This window comes from Eptatretus burgeri, chromosome 2, assembly GCF_056783735.1.
Source record: "Eptatretus burgeri isolate ZD-2024b chromosome 2, Ebu_testis_v1, whole genome shotgun sequence".
Taxonomy (NCBI): Eukaryota; Metazoa; Chordata; class Myxini; order Myxiniformes; family Myxinidae; genus Eptatretus; species Eptatretus burgeri.
Genome location: NC_140962.1, coordinates 23,335,963 through 23,355,298, shown reverse-complemented (window position 1 = coordinate 23,355,298; position 19,336 = coordinate 23,335,963). Strand labels below are relative to the sequence as shown.

General features: G+C 39.0%; 1 protein-coding gene across 5 annotated transcripts in view; it reads left to right on the top strand.

Annotated features, from left to right (window-relative positions):
• LOC147031599 (uncharacterized) overlaps nt 1-19,336 on the top strand; it is a 595,949-nt gene that overhangs the window by 492,662 nt on the left and 83,951 nt on the right. For all 5 annotated transcript variants that reach the window (XM_085865857.1, XM_085865848.1, XM_085865859.1 and 2 more), the window contains 9 exons: nt 2,168-2,254; nt 2,411-2,602; nt 5,803-5,889; nt 6,184-6,375; nt 9,791-9,877; nt 14,523-14,714; nt 15,494-15,580; nt 16,368-16,559; nt 16,791-16,877. In XM_085865857.1, coding sequence (XP_085721983.1) covers nt 2,168-2,254; nt 2,411-2,602; nt 5,803-5,889; nt 6,184-6,375; nt 9,791-9,877; nt 14,523-14,714; nt 15,494-15,580; nt 16,368-16,559; nt 16,791-16,877 — 1,203 coding nt within the window. The remainder of the gene's footprint in view (nt 1-2,167; nt 2,255-2,410; nt 2,603-5,802; nt 5,890-6,183; nt 6,376-9,790; nt 9,878-14,522; nt 14,715-15,493; nt 15,581-16,367; nt 16,560-16,790; nt 16,878-19,336) is intronic.

Sequence of the window (19,336 nt, the reverse complement as noted above, 5' to 3'; positions counted from 1 at the left end):
ACATATAAACAATTAAAATGAGTACGTGTCTAACATTTAAACAATTAGAATGTGAGTACGTGTATAACATAAACAATTGGAATGTGAGTACGTGTATAACATATAAACAATAAGAATGTGAGTATGTGTATAACATAAACAATTGGAATGTGAATACATGTATAACATGTAAACAATTAGAATGTGAGTACCTGTATAACATAAACAATTAGAATGTGAATACGTGTATAACATATAAACATTTAGAATGTGAGTACGTGTATAACATATAAACAATTAGAATGTCAGTACGTGTGTAACATATAAACAATTAGAATGTGAGTACCTTATAACATATAAACAATTACAATGTGAGTACGTGTATAACATATAAACAATTAGAATGTGAGTACGTGTATAACATATAAACAATTACAATGTGAGTACGTGTATAACATAAACAATTAGAATGTGAGTACGTGTATAACATATAAACAATTACAATGTGAGTACGTGTATAACAAACAATTAGAATGTGAGTACGTGTATAACATATAAACAATTACAATGTGAGTACGTGTATAACATATAAACAATAAGAATGTGAGTACGTGTATAACATAAACAATTAGAATGTGAGTACGTGTATAACATATAAACAATTAGAATGTGAGTACGTGTATAACATATAAACAATTAGAATGTGAGCACATGTCGAACATAAACAATTAGAATGTGAGTACGTGTATGACATATAAACAATTAAAATGTGAGTACGTGTATAACATATAAACAATTAAAATGAGTACATGTCTAACATTTAAACAATTAGAATGTGAGTACGTGTATAACATAAACAATTGGAATGTGAGTACGTGTATAACATATAAACAATAAGAATGTGAGTACGTGTATAACATATAAACAATTAGAATGTGAGTACGTGTATAACATATAAACAATAAGAATGTGAGTACGTGTGTAACATATATATACAATTAGAATGTGAGTACGTGTATAACATATAAACAATAAGAATGTGAGTACGTGTATAACATATATATACAATTAGAATGTGAGTACGTGTGTAACATATCAACAATTAGAATGTGAGTACGTGTATAACATATATATACAATTAGAATGTGAGTACGTGTGTAACATATCAACAATTAGAATGTGAGTACGTGTATAACATATAAACAATTAGAATGTGAGTACGTGTATAACATATAAACAATTAGAATGTGAGTACGTGTATAACATATAAACAATTAGAATGTGAGTACGTGTATAACATATAAACAATTAGAATGTGAGTACGTGTATAACATATAAACAATTAGAATGTGAGTACGTGTATAACATTTAAACAATTAGAATGTGAGTACGTGTATAACATATAAACAATTAGAATGTGAGTACGTGTATAACATATAAACAATTAGAATGTGAGTACGTGTATAACATATAAACAATTAGAATGTGAGTACGTGTATAACATTTAAACAATTAGAATGTGAGTACGTGTATAACATATAAACAATTAGAATGTGAGTACGTGTATAACATTTAAACAATTAGAATGTGAATACGTGTATAACATATCAACAATTAGAATGTGAGTACGTGTATAACATAAACAATTAGAATCTGAGAAAATGTTTTAGGTGTGGACAATTATAATGTGAGTGTTATATTTACTTGTACATGAGCCTCTGTAATGGTCTATTTCCCTCTCGCTGGTATTCCAGCATTCACATTGACTGCAGCTCAGGTTACATTAGATGCACTGAAGTACTAAAGCATCGATGACTGCAGGCTCTTGCATATGCCCACATTTCCAACAACATTATCATGACCACCTCAAATTAATGCCAGAAAGTATTTGAGCTATACTTTCACCATGCTTTAAATCTGGATTGAATTGAATTTATTAGCTGTTTAAATTTCAACCATGACAGCAGTTCTCATGGCAGGATTTTGGAATGTGAATAAGCACGTATCACATAATTATGACTCGGAGAAGTTTGCAACAATTCCGTTTTTGAGTACATACCAAGGTTTCACTTTGGTTTCAAGCCATGTTGGATGTCCAGCATAATTTTATTGAAGATTTACATAAATTTACTTCATATAATAAATTTACATAAACTTACAATAACTTACATTTGCATTTATTTTGCAGGCCTAAGCCAACCAAAGGGTTTGGATGTGGAAATGGACACAGATACAAATGAATTTACCGTGACGTGGGAGAGGGTTTTGGCACCAGGTAGGCCTAGCAGCAACAAACAGTTATTATTTGAAGAAGGTATTTCCATGTGTTCCTTCAATCAAGTGTGTTTCTGCATGAAGCCTTCCCAGCTGTGGTGATAAGAAAATGCAGAAGAGCAAATGCACATCTCACCTCTGTCCTGTACATGCTTAGGTGTGACGGGCTATCAAATACGTGGAGATCCCTTGCCCGGCCAACATGGGCACAGAGAGAATATTGTGGTGGGACCGGAGCAGACTTCACTGCCTTTAAACAGGCTAACGCCTGGTGTTGAATACCAAATCAGTGTCTCAGCTGTGAAGGATGGAAAGGAAGGTCCTCCAGCAAGTACTGTCATCAACACAGGTGTGAACAAAACTAGAAATGCAGCTGTGAATGTGTTCAATGCAGGATAGTGTGTAAAGCAAAACTTTGGAAATCCATCAGTGTAATTTTTTCATAATCTAGTTATGATTTCTGCTGTTAGTTTTCTTTAGGTTGCTGCTTATAAGCTTGACTAGCAAGAGAAAAATACAAACAAAAAAAACCTTTCATCTCATAGGAAGATGAATGGTCTATTGGTTGATGAGTTGATTAGAGGATTTTGAAGGTGAAGATTGATGAAGAGATCAATTTGCATATATTTTCTAATGCTGTTTGTTATTGAAAAAGAATGTCAAAACATTTTGTAAACAGAAACGAGATAAACCAATCATTACATGCTCAGAAAATTCAAAATTAATTTTAAAACACTATAACAGCACTCGGAAGAGTGCATACCTCCGCCAGGCTGAACGGTTTATGTTTTGTATCCCACTGATTGGTCGGATCTGGATCCAGACCTTAACCAAAGTCGAATCGGCTTGTTCCTTGTCACCTAACCACTCATCCACTTTGTTTTGTCACAACTCGTCCACAACCTTTTGAAATACCATGCTATCTCTCGTTTATGGACCCGTTTCTCAATGGTGAAGAATCACTTAAAAATTAAAAAAAATTCTCAGATCCTGATCCGTTTTTGGATCTTCACCAAATTTAATCAATTCTTCCTTGTCACACACACAACCTGTCCGCACCAAGTTTCCTCCGAATCCATCCATTTTCGCTCTATCACTCAATGGTGAAGAAGCACTTAAAAATTATCGGATCCAGATCTGGATTCGCATCTTCAGCAAAATTGAATCAACTTTTCCTTATCACACATCCAACCTGTCCACCAAGTTTCGGTAAATCCATTCACAACATTTTGCGATATCGTGCTGTATAACGTTTTTCGGCCCTATCTCTCAACGGTGAAGAATGACTTAAAATTCTAGGATCCGGATCCGGATCTTCACCAAAATGTAATTATTTCATACTTGTCACACTTCCAACCTCTCCATAAAATTTTTGCCAGACAAGCAAACAGACAGACAGACAGACAGGAGTGAAAACCTAACCTCTGTCCACCTTTGTTGACAGATGTAACTTGAAGTGCATCTCAAAATACAAAGCACATCTGCGGCCGCTTTGTACTCGAACCCAACTTGACGACATTTTTAAAAACTGTGCATTTTATTCATTCCTGTTCTCTATATTCTCTTAGCAAAGGTTTGTTGAAGATTTGATGACTAAAGCTCAAATGGTTAAAAAAAAAAAGTTACGGCCTGGACACACACACGGATGATTTCATTCTCTGCATCAAACGACGAAAAATTAGCAGAACAACTCAAATTAGTGAAACGGTTCTTTGATGGCTTTCAAATGGAATTTGGCCTGATAAATGTGATAAATGCAAATTCATACAAGGTAGACCAACAAAAATGGACAACATAAAAATCGACCTTGATACAACAATATAGGAGCTAAACAACAAAGCATCATACAAATATCTTGGAGTAGAAGAGGGTCATCAAATATGTCACAAACAAATTTGCAAACCAATTACCAAAGAATACCTGCATAGAACGAGGTTGATACTGAAAATATACCCTTCTCCAATTAACAAAATCAAAGCTATAAACCAACTCGCAATGCCAGTATTCCAGTACAGCTGTGGAATAATAAACTGGCCACAATCAGAAGTCAATAAACTAGATGGCTCCATCAAAACAAGGAAACTCCTCACCATCTACAAAATGTTTTTCAAAGATCAATGTATCCTGAGAATCTACCTGCGAAGACAAGAAGGGGGTAGCAGCCTGATGGACCTCAACCAAGTGCATGGAATGACAACTGTAGGATTGGCTGAATACGTGAAAAGTGCAACAGACTACAGAATCCAATTTGTAAGCAAACACGAAGACAGCAAACCAGAGAAGGTATCCCTAACCCACTGCGCAAAAAAATTCGAAAGACAGATGTGAATGGAAGATGTCACACAACAAACTGAAACAATAATGAATCCAGCCCCAACAATTGCAAAAAAAAATAAAAATACAAAACGAAGTTTCAACAGATATACACCAACAACTGGGAAAACGACAAAAGAGCAGGAAGGTACAAATAGGATTTGGACATATTGGTAAGACAAAGAAGGCTCTTTGGAATTGTGAAGAAGAGGTCATCTCAACTGGGATAGAAAACAAATCAGTATAAATGCCCAAGACCCAGGACACTACATGGATTTAAGAAAATTGTGGAACTGAATCAATCGGACAAGTATAGGTTCTGCAAGGTTGAAACAGATAATACGAGCCACCTCTTATCGGGATGTTAAAAAAAACTCATGTCAGAGCAGCTGTTCACCCAAGGATGCAACAAAATTAATCCACTGGCACATCTGCAAAAGCCTGATTATTCCAGTTACAGAAAACTCATGGAAACATGAACCAAAAGCAATCACTGAAAACAAGGAAGTAATGCTCACAAGAAAGTGAAAAGATCCTGGAAGCTGAAGAGTGATGAAATTATACGAGTGGCGATTGAAGTAACAAGAATGATAAAAAAATAACCTTACAGAGATCTTAAAAACCATCCCTGGGAATATTACGACAACTGAACTGCATTTGGAGGATGTCCAGTGCTTGATGATGATCCTCAAAAGAGCCCTTGGAACAAAACTCTGAGAACAAGAAAACTTCACAAATTGGTTCATGAATCATGACCCCTTACTGAAACAGAGGTAGATACTTCGAGACCTGGGAGGACTGTTACACCTTCTGAAACCCACATATGGAGACAACAACCAATGGCACATGCGCACGCACGCACGCACGCACACACACACACATGCCATTGCAATATCTTTGCCATCCCCCTGCTGCATGGAGGAACATATCACAAGCATCCATTGGCTCTTGAAAACTTGTATATTGGTGGACTTACATTTGGTGGGTGATTTGAGATCTATAAAGACCCAAAAATATTTTGAGAGGATCATTTGCCCCAGCTCATAAAAAGGTACACTGTGTCTGCTCATGGCCTTGCAATATATACTCCTCCATGAACCTTAGTAAAAAAAAAAAAAATTTTAACCTCTGATATTTATTGGGACTTTTAAAATGTTTAGTGTTATCTTAAATGTGGCAAATGAAATGTCTAAATTCGCATAGCATAGCTGTTTTTTTCACCTCATCTATTTTCAGCCCTCCACAGTCCTCAAGACCTCAATGTGATGACTGATGCAACCACTGGATCCCTCACAGTAACATGGGAAAGAGTCAGCACTCCAGGTTGGAATAACCATTATAAATTCAGAAAGTATCATTTATAACATCATTTCCTATTATTCTGCCCATTGTTTCTCGAATACGCAACAGAATTCTGACGTGCAGTTTATTTATTCTACTTTTTTCATTTAGATAAAGTCATGAAGATTAATACATGTTCACTGTTATGTTATTCGTAAGAATTGGTGACTGATTGTATAGTGGTCCATCCTTCTTCCTGGCACACACATCTCTTTCTGAGATTGAATATTTCTTCTGAAAATACACAGATATGGCATCATGATGTGATTTGTGCAGGAGTCACTGGATACCGGGTACGAGGAGTCCCTCTTCCAGGCCAACATGGAGAAACGGAGGAGAAGACAGTCGGACCAGACCAGACCGGGCTTCATCTAGACTGGCTCACTCCTGATGTAGAGTACAAAATTAGTGTCTCTGCTGTGAAGGATGGAAAGGAAGGCCTTCCTTCCACGACAGTTGCAAACACAGGTCTGTATCTAATTCCTAGGTGGGCAGAAAATAGAATATTCTGTGATGATTTGATGCATGAAGTGAGCAACAGAATTGTGCATGAGACAACTCAAATGCATTCCAATTTTTTTTAATACATGCTCTGGGCTCCTGGAAGGGCTAGGACACAGAACAGAACAGGACACAACACAACAAAGGGAACAGACAAAGGGAACAGCAGGAGAAAGTGGAAACGTCAACACCAGGGCAGAGGGAGAAAGTAAATGGAGACAGACAAACAAGGATGCGGTAACAATGTGGGGTGTGGGAAAATTCAGGTGGTGGACAATATGGCTTAGGGGTGTGAGTGGTTTAATGGGTGTAATAAAAAATCATGGCTTTAGATGGCAGATGATATTGAGGGCCTCCACCTGAGATGGTGGTGAACAGCTGTCTTGAAGACTGGGAGAGAATAATGAGATCAAAGAGAATGTGTAAGGCAGTTTCACAGGAAGGAAAAGAGAGGAATAAATGAGTGAAGTTGAGCAGTGGTTCTGGATTTAGACAGTTTCACGAGGAGGGGGTTGCTGGTGGACCACATGTGTCCTACAGATACTTGAGGTGGGGTGGGGGGGGGACAAAGCACAGAGGGAGCAGTGGGTGCAATACCAGAAATGAGGCGAAAGAAGACAGAGAGACCAACCTGTAGGCAATGGTGAAGTGATAGGCCCGTAGACCCAACTTCTTTGCGAGAGATTCCAATGATCCTGAAAGCCTTGGTTTCCACGGCATCAAGCTGAGCAAGATGTGAGGCAGGGGAGCCAGCGCAGAGGGGAGAGCACTACTTCATCAAGCTGCAGATGAAAGCCTTGTTGGTGGATAGGAGCTCAGGTGTGTCAAGGAAGGAGTTTGCATGACAGAGGATGCCCAGTCAGCATCTGGCTTTGGAGGCCAATTTTGAAATGTAGCTTGCCCAAGAGAGATCATGGCTGAGAGTGAGACTCAAGCGTTTGAGTGACTGATCCTCTTTGAGACAGTTCTTAAGAAAAGAGAAGGGAAAAAAATTGGAATGGTCCTTTTAGAGGGAGAAAATGAATATTTGAGATTTCTCAGGATTGAAAGACATGTTCCAAGTGTTTTATCAGTTTGTGATTTTTCAAGGTCTGAGGATGGGGAAAAGGCTGCTGGCTGTCTGTCAGAAGTATGAGGGATGTCACGGCAGACAGTGGAATCATCAGCAAAGAGATAAAGAGGATTTTTCAGAGTCAGTGAGATCATTGATGAAGATTAGGAATAATATGGGGCCAAAAACACTGCCTTGGGTACTCCAGCCTCAATAGGGAGAGGACAAGAAAGGGTTCCATTGAGAGGGGAGGAAGTCAGAAGTCCAAGAGTGGAGTTGACCTTGGATTCCATAGGCAGACAGTTTGGAAAGCAAGGCAGGATGTCAGACTGTATCAAAAGTTTGAGATATGTCCAGAGAGATGGCCCTAATCTCATGTTTGATATTGAGGGCCTCCACCATTGTTGGGAGAGTAGAAGGAGCATGTCCAAGGTGGAGTGACAAGGACTGAATCCAAATTGATGAAGCTGTTGGAGAAAAGGAATGATTTGATGTCAACTGTGATGATGGATTCCATGATCTTGCTGATGGCTGGAAGTAAGCTAATTGGTTTATAATTAAGGAGATCCTTTTTTGCAGCATTTTATATCATGCTGTGATATTGGTTGACTTCCAAGCAGATGGAAGATGACCTTGGTTAAATGACAGAGTGAAAAGAGCAGAGAGAGGAAGTGCAAGAGCAGCAGAGCAAGTTTTCAGGACATGTGAACTTATGTCGTCTGGTCTAGTTGCAGTCAGAGTTGAGGGTTGCCAGAAACTTTTCCACCTTTTCATGTGCAAAAGACATGTAATTGAGGAGCAGTTTGGTATAACTTGGAAGGATGGGTGCTGATAGGGAGGGGATAGGGACACAATATTTGGAAGCAAACACATAATTGAGGCATTCGGCATTCTCACGAGCAGAGTCTGCTGTGGTGCCATTTGAAATGAGGGAAGGGATGGAAAGGGAGCATACACTAGAGACAGACTTGAAAAGGTGCCACCAGGTTTTAGAGGAAGGAGACACGTTTGAAAGTTCATTCTTGAGATTGGACAGATGTTGTTTTTGGGCTTTCCTGAGAGTAGACCCACACTTGTTGCGGGCTTTGTGGAATGATCTTTAGTTGGATTTTCTGTCCAGGAGGACAATGTAAGTTTTGAGACGACTGCCTCGTCACAGGATTTAGAGTACCAAGAACAGGAGGATGGGGAAGATAACTGAAGACGAGATGGGATGAATCTGCGCATAAGAGACAGCAAGTTTCTGTGGAAGAATTCCCATGCTGAATCAATGCAAGCGGCAGTGGATATAACAGACCAGTTCTAAGGAGAGATGGCTGCTTGCAGTCTCTGCCAGCTTTGCCCGAGTGAACTGCCAGACTCGTCGGCGCTGAGGCTGTTTTCTGAGAATGGACAGAGAGATGTCCTTCACAAGCACATGGTCAGATGAGCCAACTTGGGCAGAGGAAGAGCAATATACATTGGCAGAGAAGTTGGTATTCACCAAATTCAGAAGAGAAGATTTTCCATTGAGAGAAATCTGCATGGGAAAATTCATGGTTTAGTCAAACCCATGGAGTCACAGAAGTCACAGAAGACCATTGATGGTGAGACAGGTACCAACACTCAGCCAATTACCATGGTCACAATTGAAGTCACCACATATGAGGAAGAGACAGTTGGGATGAGTGATTAAAAGGTGGTCCATCTCTTGAGAGATAGATAGATAGATAGATATGTAGACAGAGTCGTTAGTGTTGGGAGGATGGTACAGCATACATCGACAAACATGTGGTGGGAGCGGAGGGGAAGTCACAGCTAGAGGTACACCTAGGGTTTGGGAGGTGTAAGTGCAGTAAATGGAGAGTGAGAAATGGAAATTTTGATGGACAGTGCAACTCCGCCGCCAGGACGGTGAGATGACAATAACGCTCCTCTTTGGATTGCAAATCCCATTTATACTTCTTGAATTTGCAGTCACTTCATCTCAAGGTATATTCTACCTGTCACAGTTTGCAGAAAGTCATATTGCACTTTCATTAAAGATCTTGCATAACTTAATGATGGGAATATCATATACCCTCGTACTCCTTGGTCTATGTTTACACTGCTCAGACTCCTTTAAAATAAATAGCCATTTGAGTGCACATTCTCTCAGAAAATAAAATAGAAAATGCGAAACAAAACAGGTTGTCATCCTTGTGATGTCAACATTCATGATGGAAAATTGGACAATGAACACACCTCAATCTGTTATAATGTTGGTTGTTTTTGAAAATTATGATTATAGTATCACTTGTGTTGCTTTGTAAACAGTCATTAACTTTATATTCTATCCTTCTTGCTGCGCAGGGCTTGGAAGACCTGAAAATCTACTTGTGGGGAAGAACCCAGAGACTGGATACTTGATTATCTCATGGGAAAGGGTCATATCTGAAGGTGGATCATTACATTATGTTTAACAGTATAATATTTCGTTGATTGTAATTAGTTTAACAACTTTACTCTTATTTGGTTTGAGGAATTTTCAGGAAACATCGCCTCTTTTTAGAAGTAGCATTTTAGTGTCCATTCCAAGTTGTCTTCAGGGTAATTAAGGTTCGATCACTGAGTGGACTGGCATCACATCACATGACTGGCACCACATCATAGCAGGAAATGCAGGAGTAGCTTATTCCAGAAAGTCATTAATCAGTGAACTGGGTATTTATATACAATTAATATTGACATGGTATGTTTTTTTTCTGAGGCTACACAAGCTTTCAGAGACATATACATATATCCAAAACCTTCATACTGCTTCAGGCCAGATTTTAAACTCACCCCTGTGATACCAGTCCAACATGTTCATCATATTAGACCACCTCTGTGCCCATTTGTCTCAGGAGAATTACAATGTTCTGATTGGATTCACTAAATAGATAAATTAATATTGGTGAAAGGGGTAAAGGTCAATCTATACTAGTGTGTGTGTGTGTGTGTGTGTGTGTGTGTGTGTGTGTGTGTGTGTGTGTGTGTGTGTGTGTGTGTGTGTGTGTGTGTGTGTGTGTGTGTGTGTGAGTGTCAGTCAGTGTGTCTCCTCCATAACTCCACAACTCTAAAACCTGTCAGCCTGAAACATTGCATGCTTACTAATAAAACTCCAAGGAAGTGCAAGAGTGAAAATTGGGTGTTTGGGTTAATTAAAACACCCCTTTTGAAGATAATTAATCTTCTTCTTCTTTCGGCTGCTCCAATTCAGGGTCGCCACAGCGGATCATCCGTATGATCCGCATAGTGATTTGGCACATGTTTTACGCCGGATGCCCTTCCTGACGCAACCCTGGTCGCCTCTTACGACACAGGGATAGTTTTGAAGATAATTAATGTCCTTATTTAATTATATCCTTTATCAGACGCATCCTCGGTCACCACTTTCTATGGGGTCTCAAGGCATATCCTGGGTAACCTCGCTGGGGTCTGAAGCCGCCATGTTTTTGGCCTGCTCAACCATGCCTTGACTTGAAACAGGCTGCAATGATTTCTGAACGATGAAGCTTTTTTTCACTTTCCTCACTTATTATCAAATGCCTGATCATCATAGCTACAATTTGCTGTATAGATCGCTATTGTAAGTAATATAGTTTTCAAATTAGGAGCTTGGAGCAATTTCATGCATTATATGATACAATTTTTCACGACGTTTAAATTATATCGAGGGTTGCCCTCTCATGGACAAATTAAATTATATCAGCGAAAGATGATTTTGGTTTTGAGGATCGGATATCGTCCGGACGAAATAAATGTCGAAATTTGGAGTGAAATCTGATAATTTTTAAAGCAATAATGAGTCTTATGACTAAGCCGATATACCTATTAACTTTGAGAAAGCAGGGCTATGGTCCCTCTTTCTCCATACATACACAAGAAAATGTGAAACTTCCAAAGCATTAAACTTATGGTTTTTTTTCTACTGTTTGGAGAATTACATTGAGTGAACATAAGATTGAGGAACGTGCCCAAATTAACTGGCTTCATTGAGCTGAATGATGTAATGCATTCACTGCTGGACCTCGCGCCCTGTCCCCCAGAGGGACTGCTTATCCATAGGATCTGCCAGATCTTTATCTATATTTTTGGAAGTTTTGCGAGGTGCTCTACAGGGAATCAAAGCAAATCTGATGAAAAAAACGGACGTTTTGAAATAGTCATAACATTTGTGCGGACCGTGAACCGATATACCACATGACACATGCACAGACGAGCATGCAGGTTTGCAGAATATCTGCAATGTTTATTTCACGGGCAATTAAACTTTTCGATGTCTCCAGGGTTGTTCCACATTAAACAGCAACTCTTTTGTTAATAAAGCCATAATTTGAACAAATTAATTTAATTTCTTTGTGTGTGTGTTTGTTTCACAAAGCATAACATCTCTATCTCTATCTCTATCTCTATCTCTATCTCTCTCTCTCCCCCCCTCCCCCTCCTCTCCGGACATGTCCAGGCATTGATTATGTCCAGATGGTGTTTGTCTCCAGACGGTCCGGGCGGTGTTTATCTCAGGGCGGTATTTATAGAATGACTGGTGGAAAATGGATTTCAGACATTCTTTTGTTTCCATCTTCACTGGTATTCTATGCAGAATAATTTTGATCAGACTATAAATCGTAATTAACACTTCACCACACGTCTGCCTTCCCTTCCTCTCCACCTCTCGCTGGCTTCCCTTCCCCCACCTATCCTCGTTCCCCCACCCCTCCTCACTCTCCCTCCCTCCTTGCTCCCCCTTCCTCCACTCTCTCCCTCCCTTCCTCCTCTCTCTTTCCCCCTCCACCTCCTCATTCTCCCCCCTCTCTCTCTGCCCCCACCCCTCTCAGTATTCCCGTCAGCGAGGCGACAGGTGGTGTTTGCTAGTGCTACAATATTTGGAAGGAACATATCTGTTTTCCTGAAATTATTGGATGTTCATAAGCAATGAAAATGCATGTTTTAAAAATATATAGAAACTAGAACGGCACTCGGTAGAGCACATACCCTCCGCAAGGCTGAACAGTTTACATTTTGTATCTCAATGATAGGTCAGATTTGAATCCGGACCTTAACCAAAATCGAATCGGCTTGTTCTTGGCACCGAACCAACTCATCCACCAAATTTTGTCATAATCCATGGACAACTTTTTGAAATATCACGATATATATATCGTTTTTGGCCCCATCTCTCAATGGTAAAGAATGTAAACAAGTTTTGTATCCGGATCTTCACCAAAATCGAATCAAGTCGTCCTTGTCACACACCCAACTTGTCCACCAAATTTCTTCCGAATCCATCAATAACGTTTTTGACATATGCTGCTCTTAGCCAAACATGCAGACAGACAAACAAACGGCTGAAAACATCATCTCCGTCGACCTTCACTAGCGGAGGTAAATATACATTGTAAAGCAGCATAAAAAGTTATTAGTTGAACTTGTTGGAAGCTATACTTAATAATGCCTTATTGTTGTTAAACTTCACACGAGAATTTTTTTGAATGTGTCTTATTTTCTATCGTCTGGCATTTTCCACAAGCCATGGAAGGTTCCTTCTTTTCTAGAGTTTGGCATTTTCTACAAGCTATGCAATGCCCTTCTTTTCTATAGTATGCTACATGGCACATCTAGATATTATTAAAACTCTCATCTTGTATATATATACATATATATATATATATATATATATATATATATATATATATATATATATATATATGTATGTATGTATGTTCCCAAAATACAGCCAAAACGGTACACGATAGCACTAACATTTTCAGCCCACTATACTTACCATTCTTATGCGGTGTGCAGTATCAAGTTTCGTTCAAATCGGGCAACGAATAATTATTAAAAAATCAATTCTCGATTCAGTCAAGTACGCTTCGGGAGAATTTGATCAATGCAAACAACCTCAGCGGGATAGTTCTCTGGAGCTATCTTTCTTTTTTTCTTGAAAGGATTTATTTTAAAATCTCAAACATTTAGGATAGACAAAGAATAATTTAATTTTAAGCATAAAATAAACATCACCATTTTGATCTAATACTTCTGTGTTCATTAATAATTAAAATTGTGTTTAGAAGATAACGCAAAATTTATTCGAATTTCTTTTCTCCGCTTTTTTTTTTCACATTGATGCGCAATATCAAGTATCGTTCAAATCGGGCAACGAAAAAAATTATTAAAAAATAAATTCCCGATTCAGTCAAGTACTCTTCAGGATTATTTGATCAATGCAAACAACCTCCGCGGTATAGTTCGCTGGAGCTATCTTTGTTTTGTTTTTTTTTTGAAATGATTTTTTTTATCAACCGCTGTCACAACAGGAACCAAATGGGTTCACGGGTCGTCTCGTACGATATAAAGGGGCCTTTTCTATGCTCCCGGCATTTTCTCCAAGATACAGTATTACTTCTGATTATTTGTGTGCGAGTGAGCCATATTGTCAAATAAGCATGTGCTGTCGGTCTCATATTCATAATGCATGCAAATATTACATATTTTTCACCCCCTGTCATCCTCCCACCCTTATGTTTCATGATGCCCCTTCCCTACCCTACCCTTACTCCCATCTCTTTTCTTCACTCCTCACTCCTCTACCTCCTTCCTTTCTCAAGAAAGGTCCTCCTCCCCCACCCCCAGCCACTGTTGTTGCCCAACACAGAATAATTACTTATTAAATATTAAGTAAATAATGAAATTTATCTGTGAAAATGGTATTGTCTCCAGAGAGTTCTGTTCATTATAATGTAAATCATTAGTGTGAATGTTCTTTATAAAAGGACGTTAATAGAAATGAATTTCGTTTCTTTCTGTCAAATAACTTATTGTCTTGCCAAAGGGGGGTGCACTGAAAAAAATGAAGTCAGTGGGTTGTCAATGTTTTCTGATTTCCCTTCCTTGCATTTGCGATTCCCACTTAACATATATAATCAGGAGTGCACTGTACAAATAAATAAATAAAAATAATCAAAGAAAGATTCACAGCCATTATTTTATGATGAAAGATCCCTTTTCACTTCTAACGCTTCCAGTATCACATTCATACATCCTCTTTACCCTTTTGCAGGAGTAACTGGATATCGAGTGCGTGGAGTGCCTATGCCTGGGCAACGTGGAGACACTATAGACAACACTGTGGGACTGGACCAGACATCTCTACCCCTGGATAGACTCACCCCTGGCACAGTGTACATCATCAGTGTTTCTGCTATGAGCAGGCACAGAGAAGGGCAACCCTCATCCATTATCGTAAATACAGGTATTACTCACCATCAAAGGCATGGCAAGAAGGAGTGTGTTAACAGATGAGAACTTCCAAGAAGCTGTGGCTGTGGAAGAATGGATGAGGTAGAGTAAGAGGTGTTAACAAAATCGACTCCCTCAATCAGTCTTGTCTTGCTCTTCCCACCAATCATTCAATACCGGAGGCCACAACCATCCCACGCTGTCTCCCATGCCTGTCATTGATCTTTTCTACTCACACTGACTCTATCCTCCTTTCTGCCTTTACCTCTGCTTTTCATCATTGATGTTATTTTTCTGTTTGTGCCTCATATCTACCTGTACCAATCCTTTATTTTATCAATGTGTAATCCAACTACATTCTGTTGTTCAGCTCTTCCCTAAGCCTTGACTTCTTCAGTAGAAAAGTAAAGTTGAGGTTTGGTAAGGCACATCTTTCTCGGTTCACTACAATGGGAGAGGGGTATACCTTGAGACATTACCTTGACATGTAAAGTCAATGATATACTTGGAGGTTTCCCCTCCACCCTGTTCAAGAGTATGAGGCTAATAATGCCAAGCAGTTACATGGAGCTAAACATAAAGGATTTGCATGTTGTGAGCAGCTGAAAAGTGTCAATGAAGGATTTCTTTGTGAACTATTCCAATGGAGTTTAGAGCTCAAGTTTGTACTTATTCCAATGGCCAGTCACATGATATCCTTCATGTTTTTAAAACATCTTCAAGTTATTCAAACTTTCCTTGTGATTAACAATGAAACAAAGTAATAAATAATTATCGTCATTATTCTTGCAGCACTTCAAAGTCCTGATGATCTGGAGGTGGAGGAACATCCTGAGAGCGGAACCCTGACAGTGACGTGGGAAAGGGTGGTTGTACCAGGTTGGCTGAAAATAGATGATTTCTGAGTGAGCTGAAACATTTCAAGTATTGTTATAAACATGATGAGGTGCAATGGTGGTTATACAGTTTATATTTTTAATGAGCACCACGTCCCTTCTGACTTCCTTCACAGTAGTGCTGAGTGCATACGAATCTCTCATCCACAATTTTAATCAACAATAGAAGGTTGCAATAGGCAATAATTGCATCGTTATTTGCATCAAATGCAATTGATTGTGGATGGACAATGGAATAGATTTTGACTTTATAAAAATTCAAATTACATGCAATAAGCTGATCCTCAGCACAGTAAGCTCTGCTTTGGAGCAACCTTTAAGTTATATGATGATAACTGAAATGAAAGTTGGAATGGCAATCCTCCAGCAACACTAAACATCAGCATATCATATCCCACTAATATCATGAAAATAATATGGCTATCTTTAGGAAACCTCTAAGATGGTATGCCTCGTGTTGGCTTAATGGTTATGGTGATGGACTTGGGATCCTAGGGTCCTCAATTCAAATCCCGCTCAGCTGTTGAATTGACACCAGGTGGGGTTGACAGCCTGTCATCCTTCCAAGGTCGGCAAAATGAGTACCAGCCTGCTGGGATGATTGAGCCATTAGAATATCCTGTGTTGGATTGACGACCCATCCAGGATTGTGCCCAATCATCCAGGAGACTGCTTTGGCAGCACTGACGCTCTGTACAAAGTATGGTCCTGATGGATGGATGGATAGGATGGTGATGAGATTTTAATTCGCCTTTCCCATTTCCCTGTAGGAGTTATGGGATATCGTGTGCGAGGCGTTCCCTTGCCTGGCCAGTTTGGAGAGACTGAAGATCAGGTTGTGGGATCTGCCTTGTCCTCTCTTCCACTTGATAAACTCACCCCTGGTGTTGAGTACAAGATTACTGTTTCGGCGATTAAAGATGGAAAAGAAGGCCTCCCAGCCACTGCGATTGCCAACACAGGTAATTGCTGGTATTTTAAATGCTGGAACTATCCTCACTGGAAAGGTCTTAACATAAAATCATTTGTCTCATATCTGCAAACTTTTAAGATGACTCTTGGATTGGTGAATTATGTCGATGCTACTTCATCAGCAACTCTATACCTTGTGGTTTTGTACTTGTAAATATAATCATTTATTATTCTATGATTGTTTTGATCTACAATTTGCTACTTTCACGCTATCTCTGCAGGATTGGGTCAACCCAAAAACTTGGATGTGATCATCAATCCAGAAACTGGGGCTCTCACTTTGACTTGGCAAAGGGTTGCCTCACCAGGTGAGGGAGAAATGGGAGCTTTTACTTTTATGATATAACGGTTAGATTAAACTAAAGTACACTGTATTTATCCACTGAGAGAACTGCATTGCAAAGAGAGAACACAGGTTTACATTGGCAGTCATCACTGATTAACCAGCTGATGAAGCTGAACCCCAGGAGTCTCTTCTGCTGCATCAAAGACATAGTGCCTCTCTCTTGGGCAAAATGGCCAAGAGGAAGATTTTGGTGATTGCTTTTTAGATCCTCGTGGAAGATCTGTAAGTCTTACTCACGTTGTTGTTCTTCATCTTCTTCTTATGGACTTTTTTGTTTCACAGCCTACAGTTTTCATCGAAACTTCCTGAAACTTGGCATATATATGTAAATATACCCTGCGCAGACAGTAACCATCTCCGATTTTGGAAATTCCTCCTAGAAAAAAAGTTATGACATCAAAATATCTCCGCTAATGGAAATCGCCTCAAAAATTATCTCCGAAACTAGGCAAGCTTTTTGAATTCTGTTTGTGGGAATCGAACAGGGCATTGGCTGAGATGAATTACCGCACATATAATACATCACTATGACATCGTATCAATTTTTATGACGTCATTCCTATTTTTTGACATTTTTTGTTTCACAACCCAGAGTTTTCATCGGATCTTCGTTAAACTTGCCATGTGTATGCAGAAAGCCCACGCGCAGGCAGTAACCATCTCCGATTTTGGAAATTCTTCCTAGAAAAAAAAGTTGACGTCATAATATCGCCGCTAATGGAAATCGCCTATACCATTATCTCCGAAACTAGACAAGCTGTTTAAATTTTGTTTGCGGGAATCAAGCCGGGCATTAGCACAGATAATTTATCGCAAACCTGATACATCACAATGACGTCATATTCGTTTTTATGACGTCATCTTTAAGAGGACGAGGATCTTAGCTCATTCGAGCTTGTTTCACTTCAAGATAACTATCGTTAATTTGATCCACTTCATCATTCTTTATTGCACCTTTTCCTTTGGTTAGAATATTTTTTTAAAACAACACAATTGCCAAAAGCACATCCTCATCAAATGTCATACAACACTGTATGCGATCAAATCATCGATCCCTCAATGCGATAAAATTTTGAATGAAGTCCAAATGTGTTTTACATGGACCAAGCCATTGGGGTCTGGGAACTCAGCCCCACCTATACCCCCTACCCGGCCATTAATACAGTGCAAATAAACATATTAATGGCATGGCACATGATAGAAGCAACAGATTACGACATAAAGTATACTGTATCTATAATATATATATATATATATATATATATATATATATATATATATATATATATATATATATATATATATATATATACATACACACACACACACACTAGCAGGGGTACCCAGTGTTGCTGGGCAATATTGGGTCCCTCTTCCCACCCCAACCCAACCTCTGCCTTTTCCCACCCCACCCATTGAAGGACAAATTCATCAATATGGCTGAAAGAAGTGATGGTATAGATGCTTATCCTCGTCGCCATGCTCTCATGAATCTGTTGTGTATTCAGTTACCAAGTTTCTTGAAGAGCGTTCGCCATGTGGCTTAGGTACTCAAGAAAGTACTCCATTCCAAACCGTCGATAGGGAATCGTTGATAAATTGGCTTGGCAAGCGCTAGCTAGCAACTTGGTAGCTGAACACACCTTGGACATCTCAACAGCATACAGTACATACAAAACACCAACAAAAGGACATTTTTTTTAAAATTAAAGACTTCAAATATTAATCATGACTATTTTTGTAATAATTAAGACGTACCTTGTTCAGTTTTGAAATGTACATAAGCTCAAAGGTGATGTTAAGTGTACGAAAGTGGGCATGTACACATCATACAACTTCTTTAAAGTGTGCATGTACAAAAATAAATATCTCTCGTGAATTTTCCTGACCTCCCGACTAATTGCGGACGCAGGTATTTCATGACCAAGACAATTTTAAAGATGATAATACATGTCCATCAGTTTGTTTATAAGCCTTGAAAAGTCAGGTGAAAACCAAAAAGTTTTTTGTAATGAAATGTCACAATTTTCTTTCCTCTGCATTAACATACCTTCCTTCATTGGGCGGTGTACATTTGATGGCTGCCACGATCGCTGTGGACAAAACATGCATTACATCATTTGAGTTGCAATCAAAATGTACCTTTGTTTCCTCAACACAGTATCTTCATTAAATGATAGAAGATGCGTTGATCAGTCTTCAAGTTTACATCAGAGGCCTACAAGCAATCAGAGCAATGTGGGGCAGAAATGATGGCGGAGATTTTTGGATGGCTGGAGGGAAAGGAGTGACCTGGCTAATGGGCGGTGTTTGTGACGCTGGGGAGAGAAGGGAAGGCGTGGCCTATAAAATAGATGGTGCTTATGAGCCCACCCACAGACACACTCACCTTTATATATTGTAGTGTATATATATATATAT